At 40.3% G+C, this 23181-nt stretch overlaps 2 protein-coding genes across 2 annotated transcripts; one reads left to right on the top strand and one right to left on the bottom strand.

The window, feature by feature from the left end:
- Positions 1 to 116: 116 nt before the first annotated feature.
- Positions 117 to 10351, top strand: tbc1d20 (TBC1 domain family, member 20). Its single transcript, XM_039797089.1, has 8 exons — positions 117 to 559; positions 831 to 1016; positions 1183 to 1263; positions 2575 to 2761; positions 2967 to 3068; positions 5279 to 5420; positions 7714 to 7892; positions 8130 to 10351. Exons 1-8 carry the CDS (start codon positions 382 to 384, stop codon positions 8392 to 8394), a joined length of 1320 nt encoding a protein of 439 aa, XP_039653023.1. The 5' UTR covers positions 117 to 381; the 3' UTR covers positions 8395 to 10351.
- Positions 10352 to 12047: 1696 nt separating this feature from the next.
- Positions 12048 to 22290, bottom strand: rbck1 (RanBP-type and C3HC4-type zinc finger containing 1). Its single transcript, XM_039798933.1, has 13 exons — positions 22095 to 22290; positions 21955 to 22002; positions 21334 to 21478; positions 19877 to 19973; positions 19265 to 19463; positions 18100 to 18233; positions 17823 to 17996; positions 16462 to 16622; positions 16189 to 16285; positions 15399 to 15578; positions 15201 to 15299; positions 13548 to 13691; positions 12048 to 13449 (listed from the first exon to the last, which is right to left on the bottom strand). Exons 2-13 carry the CDS (start codon positions 21992 to 21994, stop codon positions 13369 to 13371), a joined length of 1551 nt encoding a protein of 516 aa, XP_039654867.1. The 5' UTR covers positions 21995 to 22002; positions 22095 to 22290; the 3' UTR covers positions 12048 to 13368.
- Between the last annotated feature and the right edge of the window lie 891 nt (positions 22291 to 23181).

Raw genomic sequence — 23181 nt, 5'->3', positions numbered from 1 at the left:
AAAAATACATGTATAGGCTATATTAGATATTAACACAGCCGGGGAGAGATCGGAGGGTACGCCTCCTCCTCTTCGACTCCCATCATCGCCATCATTTTGACCTACGTCATCATCAGTCAGTCTGAGCAGGGAGGCTAGCTAAAGCTAAAGCTTGTATCCTATTTATTAGTCGCTTTTGTCAATGTAAACATGTAGCCGTTCCACGGGTGTAACCGTATTGCTATTAAGCGGCGTTTACTAATTGTTAACCAGTGTGTCAATAGTACGAATAATGATGGCTGTGTCGCCGAAAATAGCAGGGCTGTGTAACGGTAGAGTTAGTATGACAACTAGCTAGCTAACACTGAATAGCTAGCTAGCTAACTATCGGGCCGTGTTTGTATGAGGCTGGCCTTGCAGCTTCCAGTTGACAGCCATGAAGGGCTAACTCGAGGTTGGCCAAGCAAAGGAGGATGGCAAGTAATGCAAATTAGCAAGGACACATCAAGAACTGGAGAAACAATGAATACATCTAGAAGTGCTGGTGCCTCGTCACCTGTAAATGGAAAACAAGTGAATGGTAAGTGTACGTCGCTGATGCAACGTTAACTTTAGCTAGCTAACGTAATCAAATGTTTTGAGCATTGCAGCAGCTAAAACAGACTAAAAACGCTTTTTAATGTCAAAAACGTGATCGCTTGTGTCTGATGCTGAAGTTTGCTAACTGCCCTCCATAACCTTGGCAAATGTGTTAACTTACGGTGACGTTAGCTGCTTAACGATAACTGTTCCAGGATAAAAGTAAGCACAGGCCAACTTGTTAGTTGAACACAGTGTTTTCTGTGTCTCAGACTGGGATACCAGACGGAAGAGGAAAATTGCGGACATCAAACAGGCCCTTAGTGCGAGTCCAGTGGATGTGGCTGCTTTGAGGAGGATGGCTATCAGTGAAGGAGGTCTGCTGACTGATGAGATACGCTGTCAAGTCTGGCCTCGGCTTCTCAACGTCCCTCCTCACGTCTTGGAACAAGAGCCAGGTAATATACGTAGCCTATATATGCACAATCCGAGCAATATAGAATTCATAGTTCCCTTTCCCACTATGCATGACAAATGTTAACAAACAGAGTCTTAGCAGGTGCAAGATATCCAATAGTATTTGACTAGTGAATGATATTGCTGATAGTGACATGTCTTGTCTAGAAACTGTAGAGCGGGAGAATAACAAAGACTATAACCAGGTGCTGCTGGATGTCCAGCGGTCGCTGAGGAGGTTTCCACCTGGTGAGTTGTGTGTGTGTGTGTGTGTGTGTGTGTGTGGGTGGGGGTGTGTGGGGGCACCCCCCCCCCCCCCCCCTTTTTTCCCCCCCCCCCCCCCCCCCCCCCCCCCCGGGGGGCCCCCCCTCCGCACCCCCCCTTTTTTTTTTTTTTTTTTTTTTTTTTTTTTATATATTTTTTTGCAACCTATACTTTGTAAATTAATTTTTTTTTTTTTTTTTTTTTTTTTTTTTTTTTTTTTTTTTTTTTTTTTTTTTTTTTTTTTTTGGGGGTTCTGAACCAGACAAAAGAACATATTTGCTAAGGGGTAGAGGGGTTAGGTTTCATTTGGAACTTATCGATAATTAGTGTTGTTGCATTTGAGTTCAATGACAAAAGCAACATTTTGACACATTATGTAAATATAATAATTTCAGCTCTTTCATAAAGCCATTCACTTGCCTCTGGAAGTTACTTTATGTCATCCACTACTATGTCAAAAACTGCATGTAATATCCTACAGATCAATGCAGTGTCAAAGCTTTGCCACTATTTTCCGTTATTGTTACTTTTGCTGGTATTTAACTTGGCACACAGACACAATTCCAGTAGAGTGCTTTAGGGGTTCAGCCATTTTGCCAGCTCTGCACAACTGGAATCTCTGCCAGTTCATGTCACTACTGTTAATACTCTGATTGTCAAATGAAGATCTATCAATTTAACACTATACTTAAGGAACTGCACCCAACGTGCTTTTCTGGTGGGAGGAAAAATGTCTGTACTCTGTCTGTCTGTGGTGATCTCATTTAATGCCAGCTCTGATCTCAGTGAAGTTTGACGTGCCAAACTTTGACGTCTGTCAGTGATCAGGTGGAAGTCAAAGAGTTCTGCCTTCAAAATAAAACTGAACAATTAATCATTGTTACTTTTGGAGAAGAAAACCTCAGCATTATTCTGTACTTTACTTTTCAATCAGTGTCCTTTTTAAATGTATTGTATTACTCAGAGCCCAGCAGAATTTGCACCAATTAGGTTTTATCCTGAAATTATGGAAATGTATTTGTTTTTCATCTTTCTGGCAGCTTTGCCTGGTAGGTGAACCAGTAATGAATGTTGCTATTCATGTTCCTTAATTCCTCAGATTACTGTATCTTCTATTTGAATGAAGAGTATAATACAGCAAGAACTGTTTCTACATTGGTTAATCATACACCGATATAAGTTATTATGACTGAGTTAGTTATGAAACATGGGTATTTCTGCACCTCTTGACATTTTGGCATACTTAAAGCCTATATAAATTAACAAGTGTATTTTATTTTTGGTGGACTTGTACAGGTATGCCAGATGAGCAGAGGGAGGGTCTCCAGGAAGAACTAATTGACATCATCCTCCTAGTTCTGAAACGCAATCCCCAGCTGCATTACTACCAAGGATACCATGACATTGTTGTCACCTTCTTATTGGTCCTAGGAGAGCGCCTTGCAACTGCTCTTGTGGAAAAGCTCTCCACGCACCACCTCAGGTACTTACCATATTTATAATCTGCAGCAGCTTTTTTTATTCTACCAGTTATTTTGTCAGTTTTTCTTTCTCTGTTATGTGTCCACATGTCAGAATAAAAAATATCCTCTCCCTCCCTGCTCCGCTCCTTCACCTCCTTCAACAGTGGTCTATGGTTTATGGTTTGCACTCTAATAAATGCTCTCTGTTGTATCCTTTCTTTTCAGGGACTTCATGGATCCTACCATGGACAACACAAAACACATTCTGAACTATTTGATGCCCATCATTGACAGGGTCAACCCTGAGGTGCATGACTTCATGCAACAGTAAGGCTCCCTGCTGTTTTAGTGATAACAGGCCAAATCATGTTATTTTCTGTGTCTCATAAGAGGTTACCTGTAAGACATGAAACTTTATTCTTAACAGAATGCGAAATCCAACCTCACTTTATATGCAGTATGGACATTTTTCAAGGTTACAGCTAGGGCTGCAACGATTCTTCGAATAACTCGAATAATTCGATTACAAAAAATCCTCGAAGCAAAATTCTTTGCCTCGAAGCTTCGTTAAATCAATGTAATTAAGGTTGTACGGCTCACTGTGTTTCCGCACGGAGGATTATTACTAGCGCACAAGAGGTTTGCGCTTCTGCGGACACAAGACTGACGGCCCATATTACAAATGAAGGAAGACGAAAATAGCGAGGGTCTAAAAGGGAGAGACAGGCGAGAGAAAACGACAGAAAGTTTGGGATCATTTTAAGCTGCAAACATGCTGCTACATCACCTCTGTAACAAACCTCCAGTGTACTCATCCATTCCACGGAGCCAACCCGACACAAGGTAGCTAACGTCTGCTGCTCCGTCCCGGTCGCTGGTTTCACAACTAGCCTGCAGCATGCTATTTTGCTAATAGCGATGTTTTACACAACTAGCCTACAACATGCTACTCTGCTAATAGCGATGTTTTACCAAGCTAAAACGAAAGCTGTCGGTTTGTAGTGTAACTTTTTATTAGTTTGCTTCTAATCTTTGGAAATGTAGCTGCTGCCGGAGACAAACCGGCTCCTCCCCCCAGCATGGCTACTTAATATGCATGTGAATGACGTCATCATGCATTCTTTATTCTTTCTCCTCACCATAGATATATCTATGCTCCTCACTGTGTATTAGGCTTCTGAAAATGTGTCCCCCAGAACAGTGTAGTTGAGTAGCCCTGCTGTAAACCCTCTGGTCAGTGAACAGCTCTTTTGCATATCCAGTGCAAAGAGCCAGAGGCAAGAAGGGGAATTGGGTGAAAAATATTAACATTTGGGCCACCAAAAATGTACTATTGTAATGTATTTCTTTTTAAGGGTCTTGGAATTTGGCAATACATTTTTTTAATAAGAAAACAATTCTTTTGTATATATACAAGCGACAGGTTTCCTTTTTTTTGTAAACAGCAATAATAAATATTTACTATTGCTGTTTACTAAGTATTTCTTACTAAGTATTTCTTATCCGATTACTCGATTAATCGATGGAATAATCGGTAGAATATTCGATTACTAAAATAATCGATAGCTGCAGCCCTAGTTACAGCGCCATAATGAATGGTCCCATGGCATGAAAATTTCACTTTATGAGGTTTTTTAACATTAATATGAGTTCCCCCAGCCTGTCTATGGTCCCCCAGTGGCTAGAAATGGTGATAGGTGTAAACCGAGCCCTGGCTATCCTGCTCTGCCTTTGAGAAAATGAAAGCTCAGATGAGCCGTTTTGGAATCTGCTTGTTATGAGGTCATAAGGAGCAAGGTTACCTCCCCTTTCTCTGCTTTGCCTGCCTGGAGAATTTGGCCAACCGATGAGAGAGAGACATCATGGCTTTCAAATGAGAAAAGTGGCAGTTGGTCAAGGCCACACCCCCACTCTCCACCTTGCCACTCCCACTCTCCTCCTCAATAGCTTCAGACACAGAAATGGCACATACTAAGGAAAGCTCATTGTAGGACTGGCTCTAGTGGCTGTAGTTCTGCACCAAAGCTGAATTTCGGGAAAGAGACTTCAGATACAGTATTAGGGGACCACTAAAGTCTATATAAAAGCATCCAAAGAGCACCATGTCATGGGACCTTTAAGGCAGAACTGTAAGAATATTAAAAGGCTTTATACCCAACACAACTTTCCCTGTGATTATTAATACATGTAATACCAAGATTTTCTTCCAATTAAGGTTAATGTTAAACCTCCGCATGCTCAAATCAAGATGGTGATGTTGTAAGTGAAGGAGAAGGGTGACTGAGCACTTACAGCATACTGATCCTATAATGACGGCTTGAGTTGCGTCTGTAAAGACTTAACTCACAAGTCATTTAATCCTCTGCTTGGAGGGCTTACGTGACTGTTGCCCTTGTCTTTCAGTTTCAGATACCATAGCATAACTCATTTTTAATAATACATGCTACACATTGTCCCCAAAGTGGAGCAATGAGCACATGTTACAGTTTTGTGCACTGATGTAAGTTGATCTCTGCCATGCATCGATTGATTCTTAGGGCTGAGGTGGGGACAGTCTTCGCCCTCAGTTGGCTGATCACCTGGTTTGGCCATGTCCTGTCAGACTTCCGCCATGTTGTCCGGTTGTATGACTTCTTCCTGGCCTGCCATCCATTGATGCCCATCTACTTTGCTGCTGTGGTGAGTTTTCTATAATTAGCCCTCCTAGTTTGCAGTTCAGAATGACTAATTCAGAATCTCAGCTAGGGCTGAACGATTTTTAAAAATAATCTAATTGCGATTTATTTATTTATTTTTTTCAAATATTGCGATTTAATATGCGATTATTTTTTTTAAGCTCTTTTTCTTCTGTATTATTCAACAAAGACAAACAATAAATCATTGTATAGTATGAACAACACACGATTAGATAGATTAAACAAACTATTCTTTCCTGGAGGCCAGGCCTCTATGTGATGATGAAATTAGGTGATGTATGAATTTATATGAATGATGTCTTTTATTTAACTACTTCAATCACAGTAGTATATTGAGCACTGAGCAAGCCTGGTGTAAACATTCATATGAAAGTCAGAAACAAATCACACAAACTAAAGTGCAGATTGCAGAAATATAAAAACAAATATGTGGCTTTACCACACTTAGTAGTACTTAGATTATTTAATTATTATTCACTGTAACTAGTGCAGTGCCCGTTGAAAATGTGCCTGTTTGGAACGGGCTGATTGCTTGGCCTGTGGTGTTGCTGCTTGTAGAATTTATCAAAACCAAAGTGTACCCCAAAATGACTTACAGAAGGACCCTGAACCACTTAATATGCAACTCCACTGTATAGCCTACTATCTATTGACTTAGTGTAGGCTACGTCTACATCAGAGGAAGACATAGGCGCCGATACAGTGGGTGCTCCGGAGTTCGAGCACCCATGGAAAATACCGAGCACCCACTGAGCACCCCCTTCTGCCAGGCTGCCAGCAGGCTACATTCATTTAAAATTAAACATTGCAATAGGTGCTAAGTGGAGTGTCTGTCATAATGTGATTGGTTATGTCGCTGTCAGTCCCCTGCTCCATATCCTATCCACCAATTACAGCGTCTCATCGATGAAAACGCCTCCATCCCCCCCACAGTGTGTGCATGTGCGTTAGGTAATCAGAGTGAGAATTAAATGGACAGATTCGTTATTAAAAAAGCAAACCTAAAGTGCATCAACGCCATCCACCACAAGTGCAGAAAGTTTTTAATTTCCCACGAACCTGATCGCGGTTGATACCCCAGAATCGGTTACTGCGTGCTGGATACAGAGCACCGCGATACAGAGCGACAGCGGTAGTTGGTGATCAGTTAAACTTCTCATCTCCTATCGTGTGTGTGTGTGTGTGTGTGTGTGTGTGTGTGTGTGTGTGTGTGTGTGTGTGTGTGTGTGTGTGTGTGTGTGTGTGTGTGTGTGTGTGTGTGTGTGTGTGTGTGTGTGTGTGTGTGTGTGTGTGTGTGTGTGTGTGTGTGTGTGTGTGTGTGTGTGTGTGTGTGTGTGTGTCACACACCGGTGTATTTCTTTTACAGCGCACGGAGAGGAGCTGCCTCCAGCCCCTCCCCCTCGTGAAGTTGTGTGCCGTATGCATGACAGCGTCAACGTTGCTATAGATACCTTAGTTGCTGGTGTTCTTGCCGTGGGATTAACTGTACTAATAAAACTGTTGAAACACCGCGGCCACGCTGCTGTGAAAGCTCCCCGAACATCATTTAGTCTGGTTGTTACCCCTCTCAGTGGCAGCTCCTCCACTCCATATCTTTATAACGGAGCAAACCGCTAATCAGAGCTAATCGTTGCTAACCGAGCCTTCAGTTCTGCGTGCCTGTATCCATTAACTGCATGTATGGACTCGAGCCCGAATAAAACCCTTCATTTTATTGAAATGGCTGTAAAAGTTTTAAACTACAACTCAGAGTTGTTTGAATGACAGAAATCAGCTGTACGGTACGGAGTAGCGTTAGTGTGCCAAGTTGATGATTTCTCTGCGGATTGCAGACTGATTTGCGAGTCATGGGGCCAAATTGCAGCCTTTGCGATTAGGAAATCGCGTTTTAACCTATCGCGATATTATTGCAAATGCAATTAATCGTTCAGCCCTAATCTCAGCTTTCATTTACCGTACATGAATCAAGTCTGCTAAATCAATTGTAGGCAAGAACATTTTGTATGAGCTACATTTATTGATGTGTGAGTCAGAGGCCAAAAGTTACGCTTTGAGGAGGTGTTCTTTTTATTTCTAATTGACACTAAAGTTTTTGGTATAACTGTGTACAAGCTGCACCAAGATCTTCTCTGACCGCAGATTTGTGTTGAATACACATATGTATTCAAGTAAAGACAATCAAGTTAATTCTCGTGTTCAGTGAAGATTGACCTGAAGTACACATTTTCCTCATCATGGGTAATGGCCTGTGTTATTGGTATTGGTATTGGTTGCAGATCGTACTGTACAGAGAAGAGGAGGTGTTGGAGTGTGAATGCGATATGGCCATGGTTCATCACCTGCTGTCTCAGATTCCCCAGGATCTGCCATATGAGACACTCATCAGCCGAGCAGGAGACCTCTTTGTCCAGTTCCCTCCCTCTGAAATGGCCAGAGAGGCTGCCTCACATGACAGGTAATTAACTCTTTCGGGGTTCCACCTTGCCTTTACAAATGCTACCTGCCTCAGTGGTAGCAATCTTTCATTTCTCTGCTACCACATTTGCACTCTGAAATATGACTATTACTATATATACAGTAACAATAATCACGTCTTCTTCTCAACTCTTGTTGCTCTCTGTTCTTTCATTAACACTTTTAATTTTCTGTCTGTCGTGGTCTCTCTGTGTATCTGTGTCTTTTCCTCCCTAAGCATGGCAGCCTCTACCTTCAAGGACTTTGACCTTGCGTCCACTCAACAGCGACCAGACTCTGTTCTCCGTCGCCGACGCAGACAGAAGCAGGCTGCACTCGACAGCTCAGCAGCGAACGCAGTAGTGGCGGTAGCCCGACCTTCAGCGGCACGGCGGCTTGTTCGCCTGGCTGTCATGGGTCTCACGGTGGCTTTAGGGGCAGCAGCTCTCGCTGTGGTCAACACTGCCTTGGAGTGGGCCCCCAAACTGGACTTGTTTCCTTGAACGGCTCCTCTTTTACCCCTATGCTCCAACTGTATCTGTCCTTGACTGGTTCTAACTGGTTGGTCTGTTTCCAAGAAAACTCTTAATTTATGGAACCACAAACCATGCAGTCGATAACACTGTCTGGAGTTTACCCTCTAAACTGAAGTTAAAGGTCCTCTTTCGTCTTCTAGGATGTGTCTTAACATCCTACGTAGGGCTTCTCAGGCTCCAGCTGAAGGTCCTTTTGATGACTCCTGGAGAGCCTGCACCAGTATAACAACAACTTCTGCTGGTTTGTGAAATGAAGAATCCACCCTGTTATAATGAAGAGACTGTTTTTCTAAGAACTATTACTGATGGGGTCATTGTTAAAGTTTATTTATATTTGGTATTAGGATAATCTGATATTGAGTTATGCTTACAGAGATGTATGCTGAAAGCTTGGTGGACTCACTACACTTGAAACTGCTGCCAATTAAGAGAGCTGGAGTGAATGAATGAGTTTGTGTGCGTACGTGTGCGCGCGGTTGGTCGCAACCCATTTGTTGTTTATTTGATACCTGGACTGAGACCAAATAGAGGATTGTTAGAGTCCTCTCTATAATTTTCAGCTTCTTAATTCATAGGTATGTAAGCAGCTGTATAGAGAGATGGTCATGACACACAGGCACATTTTAAGGCCACCATTGTATTATGTTTTAGGTCATTTTGTCACTTTTTTTAAGAAGTTCAAATAAGCCTTTTTAGTCAAGAAACAAATCTTCCTCTCTGGGACAGCGTATCTGTAAAACATGTCAACAGTTTTCACCATACACATTTTAATTCTGGCTCATGGTTGGAGTCAGCAAAACTATCTGCAAGAAGTTTTAAACAAAATGTGATTAGTGTAATCAAAGTAAATATTGTATCTCAAGACCTCATAGGATTAGACCCCCAGAATGTAGTACAGCTTTCACAGTCCAGGAAGTCAAAAATCTACCAATATCGATGTTTGTTTTACTAGAACTTTCTAATTATTCCGTCACCTAACTGTTTGGTTGCAAAATGGGTCTGTGTTTCATGGCCTGTAATGATTAGGGTATGCTTTCTGCGTCACTTTTTATGGAGTAGATGATTAAATCTCTCCTTAGAGTTTAGCAACACACGCACTCACTCAATGCCTCGTAACATAAAATATCAGAGCTGGTATAAACAGCAGGTAAAATGAATTTGAGAATGTGGTCTTAGGGTTGGCACCGTGGGGACCCAGTTTGCACTGACTGCATTAGTTTTGCAAAATCACTTTAAAATCAGTTTGATAGGTGCTTTTCTCACTGTAAGGGTGCTCCTGTTGGGGAGAAACACCCGAGCCTTCAAATGAATGCTATCCAAGGTTTTTTTGTTTTAAACCTAAATTTAGCTTTAACACATGCTATTTTAGTAAGTTGGATTGCTTTGAGTGTAGCATTTGCATTTCAGAGGCAGTCCAGCTCATTCCAATGTTCCAGTCATTTTCATTTGATCACATATTTAAAGTAATGGGGGTTTGCTTAGGTTTCAGTCATTCTAAGATAGTGAATTGGGTTGTCTGTAGTCTTTATGATGTATTTTGCTTAACAGAATTATTGACTTCTAGGTCACCTACATTGTACGGCACAACAGCTAGTCAGTTTGCTGTATTAGGAACTAAATTCTTGGGCATCATCCTATATCATGGCTGATTGGTTTATTGCCTTTATAGTGAACCACTGGTTCAGCTGGTAGGGGATCTACAAAACTCATCAAAATGAAGGTGACCTGGAACATATCTAAGGACGCTCTGAGAGTGTAGCTGATCAGCAGTATTGTTATGCACCATGTATCTGCACTTGGTGGTTTTCATTTGTCAATGCACTAAATGATTTACCTGCCTTTTATGTTTGTTTTGTTATAATGAAACTGTCCTACTAATGTAAAGTTGTACAAGAGAATGCTAATAAATTAGAGTGAAAATGTTCCAATGTATGGGTTGGACGCAGTAATTCACATGTACCTGATATGATTTATACATTGTGCTAGCCAAGTACACTGGTGTTAAGATTTGCACTATAGAGCTACCAACTAAATACCGTTTTTATACAGCAAGGACATATTTTCAGATTTGAGGAAGATCCACCTGAGCCTTTAAATAAATCATGCAAATAGTTTAAAACTGAAGTAGAGATGCACCGACTACAACTTTGTAGGCCGATTCCGATTTCCGATTTTTTTTCCATTGAGTTTGACCAGCCGATACCGATTTAATTTTTTCTAACCACTTTACAGCACACACAAATATTTATTTTCTATCTTTTAATAGAAATTTTTTTTGAACAGATAATCGATCGCTATAAAATAGAACTATAAATTACTCCTGGTGTGGGAAATTAACACATTTAAAGTGCAATGTTATGGAAGAACCATTTCCTTCTTTTCACATTCAATATCCAACTACATTTTTAACTAAACTTCTGTATGTATGAAAACAGGTAATAGTAATAAAATAATATATAAATAACAAATAAAATAAATATAGCCTTAATGCAATATAAAGATAATTCTCAAAACACACACATGAATCCCCACTAACCTGGAAAGCGTTTTAAACACTAACGTTAATACAGCGTCTCTTTTTTTCTTTTCTTCAACACAGCGTCTCCTACAGCGGCCAGCGGGGCGTCAGAGGCAGAGGGACCACAGCGTTTGCTAGCGTTAGCTTCTTGTCTCATCTGGGGTCTGATAAACAGTAAATTCATCAAAATCAGTTTGCCCAACGCTATTTTCCAATAAACTGCTCCGTCATATTTCACAGACCGCGTGAGTGCGGTTTTCATGTTCCAGTTGTTCAGCCTCAGAGGGGAGAGAGAGCGGCTGACCGTTCACCTGAGATCAGTAGAGCAGACTGCTCTGCAGAGCCGTGTATAATTACGACTTTATGACATTTCATAAACAGCTGATTGAACGGCAGTGCGCCGCTGCTACATATAGCGGAAACCCTGCATCATGGGCGATTTTAGACCCTTTTTAGGGGGGATCAAGCCCTCCTAAATTTCATCTCAACCCCCCTAAAAATTATATTTAATATATAATAATTTTTTTAATGCCAATCGGAGGTGGTTGTGCCAGACTCACGCCTTCGGCGGAGTCTTTATCTAATCTGTCAGAGGGAGAGCAGGAGTGCTGTTGGTACTTGGTAATTTCATGGAGATTAGAACCCAAATTGAAACCTAAACTAAAACTGCTGAATGTTAGAACATTGTGACACAATGGTCGTTATTACTGTGACTTATAAAGTGTCCGGTTTAGTTGCTTCATTGTGTTAATGGAGTCAAAAACCGCTAGCAGACGTTGTTGTTCAGTAGCTAGCTCAGAGATTATGGTGGGGGGGTGGGTTAACACTTTTGCATGCACTGTATCCGTGTCACATTGTCCTTAGGGGCTGAGCCCTCCTAAAGGTCTGATCCCAGAATCGCCCCTGCCCTGCATGTGCACGTGTGGTGCTGATGTTGCGCGATGTTAATCACGCGGCGCCCGAGTGAATTTGACCGGCATAAAATCGGCAGGTCGCCGGTCATGGCCGATGACGTGAAAATCGGCCAATTCCGGTCACCGGCCGGTCAATCGGTGCGTCTCTAAACTGAAGTCGTGAAAAGAAAATGACTCAATTTTTTTTCTAAATGTATTTTTAATAACCGTACATTGGCCATTTTGGGAAAATGTCAGAACTATACTTTGTCAAGTTTATCTCAACAGCTTCAGCTATCCTGTTGTATTGAGTGGGCCTTTTTCAGCTTCAGCTACACTTCATCAGCCTCAGCTGTCCTTTGTCCGACTGGTTGTTCTTTAAGCTCAATGTAAACATAGTTTTCATTATGTTACAATAATGCTATCATGATATACTTGTGGTTCCAGTTTATTGGGAGTTGAGGCATGTCTCTTTAAAAAAAAATGTGACGCCCAACAAACTTCATGGCTACCGGACATAAACAAATATATTGTATGTATGTAAAAGCACATTCATTACTGTAGTTCTTGAAGAATGAGAAGAGGGAAGAACTACAGTTAAAGTCCTGAATACAAGACACAAAATACAGCATTAATTATGCATTATGGAGAAAATTGCTCCAGAGCAGCTCGTTTTCCTTTATGAACACAATTATTCATCGTAAACAATCCTTCACCACAGCCTGATTAGTCGACTGAAAGAAAATCTATTGCTTTTATAGTACTGATAGTAAATCAATATTTTAGTCCGCAAACATACAGTGGTTACAACTTCAAAAAACATTTTGGTCAGTTTACTTAAGAAGATATCACTTCCAGGAAAATATCCAGCAATCGTAACACTCACTCCTGTGTTATATTGACTAGAGTTGTTAAAAATAAAAATCGAATCATAAATTAATGTTATTGTTAGTTGTAGTTAATTAGTTGTAGCCATAACACAAGAAAGAAACAAGAATACAATATTTATGTAGTTGTTAGCTGTGGGGTGACATATTTATATACTGTATTTGAGTATAAGCCTTTTTTTTGCATTTTTGTTTAAAAAGATTAAAAGGATATTTTGGTGTGTTTATCCGGTCAAGTTTTGAATTAAACTCAAGCTCACGCAATAGGATTGCTGGCTCATCAAACTTGTGATGAAAGCAGTAGCCGGCGGTCAAATGTATACTAAGCATTAATTCCTGACAGCAAAGGATTTTTATAGCAGAAGATCCCAGTAAAGCTTTTTTTTTGTTAGTATCCTCAGCTGTAGAGATGTAGTAGATAGCGCTGGCAGTTTGTATAGCTTTGTGTATAGCATTCATATTGCATCATTGCTACTGCACAAACAAAGTACAGTGTCTTGTCACTATACCATTAAAAACAATGCTAAAAGGAAGTGAAGAACACAGAGCATTGACAGCATTAACGGCCCAAGCATCAGCTAAGGTCTGCGTTTCATCAGATGTTGCATGTGATTGCAGCAGTGTGGTCATTAGTGTGCTTCCCTCAGTGGCAATTTTGGCAGTTGGGATGGCAAGGTTGATGATTGACTCTGCATCTGCAGCCCCCAGATGTGTCGCCACTGCCCTGTAAGATACAACAACAACAACAAATAGTCATACACACAGCTCAAACACATGCACCGACTTTCCTTTTCTACTTCACAGGTAGGTGAATATTTTTACATTTGGTCCCCAGCGAGCTTGTTTGGTGACCCAGCAGATTTCTGTCTTGCACATCAAACAGCAGATCCAATCACAGCCATCTTTTTTCTGGACGATGATGTCACACCGTGGACATTTCATGGCCTCTCCATTCTGTAGCATGCTCTTTATGGAAAAACAGGGAAATTGTGTAAAATTTAAAGTAGCCACAGGAAGAAATGCTCAAATAATACAGTACAACTACTTAGACAATCAACACTGAATTACACTTGCGTTCAAAATGATTGATGGGTGTTTTGTAAAAAAAGTACACAAAGCAGCAACAAAATCCCAGCCATACACCCAACTCAGAAGTAATAGATATATTAATCTTAGATCATGGGGAAAAAACCTTCGCCACTTTGCTTTGCGTAAGTTGGCCTTGGGAAAGCATGGACCAAACTTAAAGACTCAGTCTTGAGTTAAGGACACAGAACCTGAGGTGTTGCTGGAACATAATAAAATGGATATTAAAAAATAGAGAGTACAACTAACTACAAACTTATCAAACATTAATTGGACAGAGGCAGCCGCTGCGCGTTGGACGGTTCACGCCTCGCCGTCGTCCATTAATACCTGACGATGGACACCTCGAAGGGCATTAACCCGCTTATACCATGGTCACTTGCCAAATAACATATTTTTAAAACATTAGTTTATATTTGAATTTGTTTTACAATCGAAATCTAAAGTTTATCCAAACAATAACTCCGTTTCCCTGGGGTTGGACTAATACCTGGAACAATCATTCCCATCCTATAAGGTTCTTATGCAATGCACGGGAGATATTTATATCCGCTCCGCTCGTAGAACCCCTCAGCTTAGCTACGAGCCAGAAAGCTAACGCTATGCTAGCAAGATCCAAAGTCAATAACATTGTGTCCAGTTGGCAATCAGTAAAAATAATTTGACAGTATGTTAAACAACAAGACAAGCTAGCTATCCAGACATGTCATTGTCCTCAAAACAATATAATTACTTTTACCAACAATTTTATCTGCAACGTGCAGCCTGAAGTAGCGACCTGAACAGTGAACGGGATGTGAGATAACGTTATTAGCTGTGAAACAAAGTCAGTTCAGGGGGGCAGTATAACTTACTTCTTGCAACTTGTGTGTTAGCGCCATCCTGTGGTGTTCAGTGGACGAGTTGGAAATAACAGATTCACATTTCCTTTTTGTTTTAATATAGCGCATTCATTTAGAACAGTAAACAGTCAGTTTCACCGAAACTCCTTTAGTAGGTGTCCTACAGCCCTTTTTTTATGGACACCCTGCAGCCAATCAGAATTGACTATTCACCCAGACCATGGTATAAAAAATATTAACTTTTTATCTTCAACAGTGTTTAGGTTGACTCCTACAGGATGTGATAAAGCACAAATAAATAAAATTAAAAAAATTACATTTAAGCCCCTTCAGAACCTTCTGTACTGGTTTATGGTTTACTGAGTAGTGCACTGGTGCCAAACGGTAATGCTGCACAGGAAGTGGTTTCTGTTTATTTGTACTAGGGTTTCTTCTGCTGCACGTGTTTCTCGATCAACCCTGATCGGCAAGCACCAAAGAGCACACAAGTGTTTATTGCCAAACGTCATCAACAGTGCAACAGACTGCAGCTTTAAGGTCGACCTACCTCTAGCATCTGCTTAGTTTGCTGAGCCGCCTGGTCGTTCTCTGCTCGGATGCGCAGGTCATCCTGGTAGTCCTTGCAATTCATGCCATTATGGATGGCCTGCAAACACACACAACTTCCTTTATGTTTGGTGCTTCTACTATTACTACACAGTAAGACAATATCGGTCAGTTAATACAGTGAATGTCAGAAAACTACCCTGCAGAGAATGCAGTTGGTTTCATTGCAGAGTTCACAGTGGAACTCGTTGACTTCGTCCTCGTAGATGCACCACCCTCGACAGTTGGGGGTCTTACAGTGGAAGCTGTGGTCTGAGCGGCTTTCTGCAATGTTCAGACGCAACTCTAGAAACCGCTGGTGCTCCTCTTCTGTGAGCAGCTGTATCCAGGAGCATATGAGAGAGAGAGAGAGAGAGAGAGAGAGAGAGAGAGAGAGAGAGAGAGAGAGAGAGAGAACATACTGTGGTTATCTTTATAGAAAATAAATAGAGAATGTGTTATATGCTACCTATTAGAGGCCCTTGAGGTTTCTTCCCCCAGAAGATGGTTTAAAAAGTGGATTTAACATTTGAGTAAATGTCTACAGCCTAATACTACTACAATCCCCACCTGACTTGCTATTTACTGTACTGTAGATCGGCCGTGTTCTGTTGCTCAAAGTGTTGTGAGGTTCTTTTTACTCAAAAAAAAGATTCTTATGAATAATTAAGATGAATATTTTTTGTTGCATGCTCCACTAAAACAAGTTCTTACATTTTACAGGTCATATCACATTAGGACTACATTGTGAAAAGCTAATGTGCTCAGGTTAATTTGAACAGTTTTCTGTAATCATTGTCTATTGACAGATCTGAAATTATAATCTGGTCACAGATGGAACACGTAACTGTGTGGATTATCATATTTTTTTGTAGCTTATTATTTTCCATCAACTTTGAGATTTTGAACATCCATTCCAAAAGTTTGTTGATCTCCTGTCTTACACTCACCGCTTTGATCTCTCGATCCAGTAGCTTGCTGTCACATTTCTCAGGACAGGACACCTCAGCATCTTGACTGTTCACTATTGTCCCTTTTAGACACTCCCTTAACAAGGACACGCACACACACACACACACACACACACACACAGTCTTTAAATACTAACGTTTGCACATCCTACAGATAATGGCATGTACGTGGTCATTGCAGACTTTTAGAAGGACAAAATACTTTTATCCCTTTAACGACATATGAGTCACAAATGATTAATTGTGTCAGACCTGCAGAAGGTGTGTAGACACTCTCTGAGCACGATGCCCTCTTCTGGCTCCAGGGGAGAGAAGCAGATGGGACAGTCCGTCTCTGTGGTGTTGGAGATAAGGTTTTGGTCTTCTGTTGCCAACAAGTGCAGGAAGTTCCTCTCCCGTTCCTCCTTCTGAGCCTTCATAACCCGCAAGGGCAGGGAGGCAATCACAATACAGAGATTCACTACAAACTGCCATGAGTCCTTACAAACACCATTATCTGGATGGGAAGTGAACCCTCTGAAGACTGTTGAAAACAAAAAGCTCTTGGCATCAGCTTCAATAGTTTCCATGAGCATCACCGCCAAAGTTTTTTTGGACTCTACTAAGTTTTACTTTCCAAAATCAGTGCGTCATCAGCTCTGTGGCTAACAAAGACCTACACCCACATTGATTTTATCTACAAGATATCAAAATGTATGCAAACTGTAAAATGAGAATGGCACGCAACGTTGCATAGCTTCAAAATTGGAATATTAACAAAAATATAAAAACAATTGAAGCTGGTGGCTGATGTGGACTACAGACATTTTCTTTTCTCATAAATGTAAAACCTTGTTGGAAAGCTGGCAAACAAAACCCCGGCTTGCTATACACTCAGTGGCCACTGAGTTTGGGTTCATCAGTACAATCTTATACAATCAAATATGGCTTTTCTGCCATAAAGTCTACTTTTGGGATGCATGTAATGGCCAAGTTTTGTTTGAAACTGTCAGAGAGCTATTACTTCAATTATATGTTAGTGAGGGTGTTGTACTGAACTGCATTATGTTGAGACGTGTTTCTAATATTATGCCTCTGTAAATAGTAGGGGTGGGGGAAAAAATCGATACAGCATAGTGTCGCAATATTTTCGCGGGCAATACCGTGTCGATACACAGGCGCCAAGTATCGATCTTTTATGATATATTTGTTGGTCAGTTTGTCTGCTTGACAATCCCATTTTGCAGCAATAAAATTGAAGTGAGATGAACAAACAGAGAAGTGTATCTTTTTAGATAAAACAGATGTTGACAAAAATTTTCCTTTGGGGACATCATTTTAAATTGGGAAGAATTTGAAGTTGGAAAAAAGGTAATACATTGCAATATATCGCAGAATATTGCAATAATATCGTATCGTGACATAAGTATCGTGATGATATCGTATCGTGAGACCTCTGGTGATTCCCACCCCTAGTAAATAATTTTTTAAAAAAAAAAATTTGGGGGGGGGTTTTTTTTGGGGTTTTTGGCGGCATACAACTAAAAAAATTTAACAAAAAATTAGATTCGGCATCAGGCTGAAAATATTCCAGGAATCGTAGTTGCCTGATTTTTAATGAACAGCACTGTTACCTGTTCGTACTGCAACATGGCCAGTTGTTCCTGCTGAATTCGAAGAACCTCCTCCTGGTCTGGCTTGTATATGTCAGGCACCTGGTAATCCTCTGGCCGGTCCCCCCCACACATCTCACAGCCAGGACGAGTTGGTTTGTTCATGAACGTACACATAGCACAGGCCCAGCCCAACTACAGCCAGACACAGATATACAGTATCCATTTACAGTTATGTAGACACTCACAGGCTCAGTCACACTGCTGGCAATGTCTAATGCAGAGGTTGTATTCTGACCTGAGGTTTAGGAGGCACGGCAGGTTTAGGAGGAGGAGGAGGAGGAATATGTTGAGTCTCTGGAGGAGGAGCAGTCTTCTCACCACCACCTCCGCCCAGCCCTCTGGGAAAAAGTTGCATTGACTCCACGATGCCTGAGAATGAATTATCATTCCATAAAACTTAAATTTAAACGGTAAGATGAGTTATTAATTCCACCTGTAATCAAGGCGGGTTTTGAAACTCAATATATTTTCAGTACTGATCAAAATGTGTCTTTATCAAATAACAAACATTGTCAAATAACACATACGCATTAGTATGTTTGGACAGTTTATTTGGTGTGTTTACTTATTATTTGACCAGACTTTGCCTAATAAAAACTAAGTATTGCCTAAGTAGTTTGTTATTCATATTCTGGCTGATTCTGCTCAGATTGAAGGTGGGCCAGAGCTTTGATTGGAATTTATTACGTCACAAATTTAATCTACCAATAAGAATGATTTAGGTGTAATTTGTCCTGCCCTATCAGGTGCAAAAAAGCTAACAGGAGGCCCAGAAAGGTGTCAATCAATCAGTCTAGACACACCCACACAGTCCTGGGAAGAGGTCTAATCAGCCAGATTAACTCAAAACACCTGTGTAGTAGGAGTAGATAGTCATTAAATAAGTGAATTCATCACTTTGCACTCTGGTTGTTATGAGTCAACACTGCTCTGTTGAATACTCAATTCTGATTGGTCAATTAAAGCATTCTGTGGTCTGTTAATTCTGAATAGCAGACTGCTGCCATGAATAACAGACTGTTACCATTGAGGCAGTTCTGATCATAAACTCTGGAGGACCATTTTTAAATCAATAAAATCATTTTTAAATCAATATTTTGTGTCAAATGATTGATTAGCTGTGTAATAAGCAGGATAATGTAGAGCCAGGGGGTCATTGTAGTGAATTTGGGTCGATGTATCATCCTGTCTGGGTTTCATTCGCAATAATGACATAACGATGACTCAACAGATTCAACAGAAGATATGTCTGACAGACTGATTGGTTTTTAATTAAACTGATTAACTGACAACGAAAATAACTGTTATTGGCAGACTTGATCTCTGTGTGTGTATGTGTGTGTGTGTGTGTGTGTGTGTGTGTGTGTGTGTGTGTGTGTGTGTGTGTGTGTGTTACTGACCCTCTATGCGTTGTTGCTCCTGGTCCTGCTTGTATTGCTGCCGTGTGAGATGAGCAGCTTCGGCGGAGAGGATGAACAGGAAAGCCTGGTCTCCGTCCTGACGGATACCGTGGCTGAACAACGACTCCCGATCGTGGGCCAACCGCTTCCCGATCACCCAACGCTGCAGCGAGGGGAGGAACCCAAAGTCATGGCTGATCTGTGAACGTCAAAATGAGGGATGGACAAATTATTCAATGACATTTTGATTCAACATTGTTTTACAGAAAGTGTGTATGCATTGTATTTGTGTTCATGCACGTAAAAAACCCCACAAACAAACCTGTATATGACCGAATTATAGCATCAATTAAATGTCATACTTTAAAGACCTAAATTAAAACAATAAAGCTTCAAACATAATAACAGAGGCCCATTGACCTATTACCACATACTAACTGTACAGTTAATGATTGATGACAATACAAAGGAAACAGCAAAGAAACAGGTAAAAGGTCAGAATTAATATCATTTTATTTTACAGGTTTGTAAGATTTTATAGATGTTAAAGTAATTTAAAAAAATGAGGCTTTTAGATCATCTGCTGTAAGTGTTGTGCTGTCACATCAGTACCTTGTCTTTAAGTTGTGCAATTGTCATGTCACAAGAAACCACAACAGTCACTGGGATGTAGGCATCTGACTGAGCATCCTCCACTCCAACCCGCAACCTATTGAATAGAAAACAATGACACCTGTGGCCTTGTCTTGATTTTTATATTAAAGATGCATCCAACCTCTACTTCTTTCAAACTTCTAAATACAGTAGTAAACACACACACACACACACACACACACACTTTGGTTTTTAATTTCTCGTTGCCACACTTGACCTTCATTTTCCTATCCTTATCAATTACAGAATTCCAATTCCAAGCAGACCTCACTCTAAAAGTAAACACTGCCCCTATAAAGACTGGGCAATATATCGATGTTATATCGATATTGTGATATGAGACTAGATATTGTCTTAGATTTTGGATATCGTAATATCGTAATATGGTTAAGTGTTGTCTTTTACTGGTTTTACAGGCTGCATTACAATAAAGTGTTGTCATTTTCTGAACTTACCAGACTGTTCTATCTGTTATTTACCTTTACCCACTAAGTCAGGGGTGTCAAACTCATTTTCCCAGAGGGCCACACTGGAAAAAGAGAATCATACCAAGGGCCGGACATGTAGAGTTTATTGACGTGCTTTTGTTACTGCATGTCACTTCTTCTTCTTTTTTTTTTACATTTTTATAGCTTTTTTCCTCTTTTTCCCTTGTTCTGATGTTTTTGTGGCTTTCTCAGACATTTGTCACCTTTTTGTAAATTTGTTGCTTTTCCCGAAATTTTTGTCGCATTTTTGTTGACACGAAGAGTTCCTTCTCTGGGAATTTCTGAGTCTCTGAGTCGGCAAATCTGCCATATTCTGCTTTGAATGTCACGTAATTGCAGTTTAAAAAACACTTTCCTGTGTTTTTGGTTTGGCGCACAACTATAGGTGGGCCAAAATGTATTGTGAACCCAAATTGATATACGGGCCGGATCTAAATCTACAAGGGGCCGGATTTGGCCCGCGGGCCTTGAGTTTGACACATGTGAAACTAAGTCATTAAATCATTTCTAGTGATTATTTATCAAAAATCTCATTGTGTAAATAAAATGTAGTTAAAGCACCAATAGTCAACCATACAATATCGTCGCAATATCGACATCAAGGTATTTGGTCAAGAATATCGTGATATTTGATTTTCTCTATATCGCCCAGCCCTAACACACACACACACACACACACACACACACACACACACACACACACACACACACACACACACACACACACACACACACTTTGGTTTTTAATTTCTCGTTGCCACACTTGACCTTCATTTTCCAATCCTTATCAATTACAGAATTCCAATTCCAAGCAGACCTCACTCTAAAAGTAAACACAAGATGGAAATCCTTCCCCAGAGGCAACCAAGTTCCTGTTTTGGTTGTTGTTTTGGAACTATTTGGCCAAAATATTAAGATGCGTCCCACCTTATGGAGTCCTGAGGGTAGGCCTGACTGTGGACCGTGACAGACACTGGAACTGACAGTTGTGACATTCTCTGGCACAGTCGGACTGCTTCCTGTTCGTCCCCGCTGTTGAGGGCTTCACTCAGAGACAGGGCCAGTTCCTCCGCTGCACAGTAAGCAAAGGAAGATTCCTCACATGGCTTATTAATATATTAATTAATACACTTCATTTCTCCTTGGTGATGACCGTTAACCACTGGATGGCACTGTTTTGTGTATTTGTGCTTGGACTATAGTTTTCTCCCCCTCTCGTCTCACACATAGCCTAAACATCAAACACCAAGAGTATTACGGTTGAAAAATATTAAATAGCCTAGTTAACGTACTACGACTGTTCTTTAATTCAATGGGGCTTTTATATGGGCCTAACTATAGAGAACGTAAGGTTATGACTAATCAAAACAATGACCCACTTTAACTATCCTCTGTAACACTGATATAATTCAATGCTAAACAGTAACATATGACCTATATAAAACATTTTTTTCATAAGAGGCATTAATTACATGTCATAAATTAAAAGTAGGATTTGTGACATGACATTAGCTCATAACAAAATCGAAACCAAGATGAGCTGCTCACCCTCTTTCAACTCGACTCTCGATGTAACTTCAGAGGCCATAATTACACCTGAAACGACAGGTAGCACAGAATGTATCCAGGGAACACACAGCAATTCTGACCAAACAGACTGTAGTCCATGAGACAAGTTCACATCCAACCTTCTCGGGTGGTGTTGCTGCAGTCCTGTCCGCATACAACACACGCTTCCTCTAGTCGACCTAAATGTAAGACGTGTAGTTTATATGTTTAATTCGAAGTAAAATCGCAGCCAAGTAAAGACTGAACTACTACTTGTTTTCTTTTTCTGCCGCGATGTCTAGCTCTCACTTCTCAGTAGGTAGAACGGAAAGTGAAACTGACTCAAGTTCAGGAAGAGGAATTATTTTTTTCTTTTTTTCCACATCTTTATTTAGAACACAATTAACGCATGTTCCAGTGACAAACTCAATGTTTGACAATTCAAGTAGAAATCTTTCACAAATACAGTCATACCTCCTAAACAGAACATTTTCATTTTAACAATTCTCCACTATAGGAAATAAAACGTCAGTGAATGATGGTCATAGTAAATAAAAAAAACAAGGTTGAAGTATCGAAATAGTACATTAAAGAATAATAAAAAATAGTAGTAGTATAATAATATAAAAGTTAAATTCAGACACAAGTGTACATAGTTTCCTGGCACTATTTGACCTTTTTTATACATTTGTTGAGCATAGAAAGTTCGTTTTGTAGTGCATTCCACACGGGGAATTTTTGCAAACCGATTGTGTACAATATTTCATTATTATTATAACATTATTAACCAAGAATTCAATTATTTTGTCCTTTTAGAGTATTCCTAACTTGAGAGATAGTTTTGCTCGCTTGGAATCGCTATGCTCCGCCCCTCAACTTAACGGTTTTTATGATTTTGATTTTAAATTGTCTAAAAACCAATGAATTATGTCCTTTAAGTAGCTAGCCTATCTCACCGTGTTCACACCGTCGTTTTATTTTCCCACTTTTAATTACTGCAGCCAATAGGCTATAGCCTACACCAATTAGGCCTACAGTTCAAAGGTACGACTACAAATTATTAATTACAATTCTTGAATGGGAAACACACCTGCATGCAATACAATAGCCAATGTATTGGAATATAATCGATTATAATAGACTAATTATATATTTAAAAAAAAGAAGAATGTCAAAACAATGACTTCCAACATCCAGTAGATGGCAGTGTCTGATAAATTTGGTCTT

The sequence above is a fragment of the Perca fluviatilis genome, chromosome 4, assembly GCF_010015445.1.
Source record: "Perca fluviatilis chromosome 4, GENO_Pfluv_1.0, whole genome shotgun sequence".
NCBI lineage: Eukaryota > Metazoa > Chordata > Actinopteri > Perciformes > Percidae > Perca > Perca fluviatilis.
The sequence above is the reverse complement of the archived record's forward strand: the minus strand, read 5'-3'. Positions and strand labels throughout refer to the sequence as shown.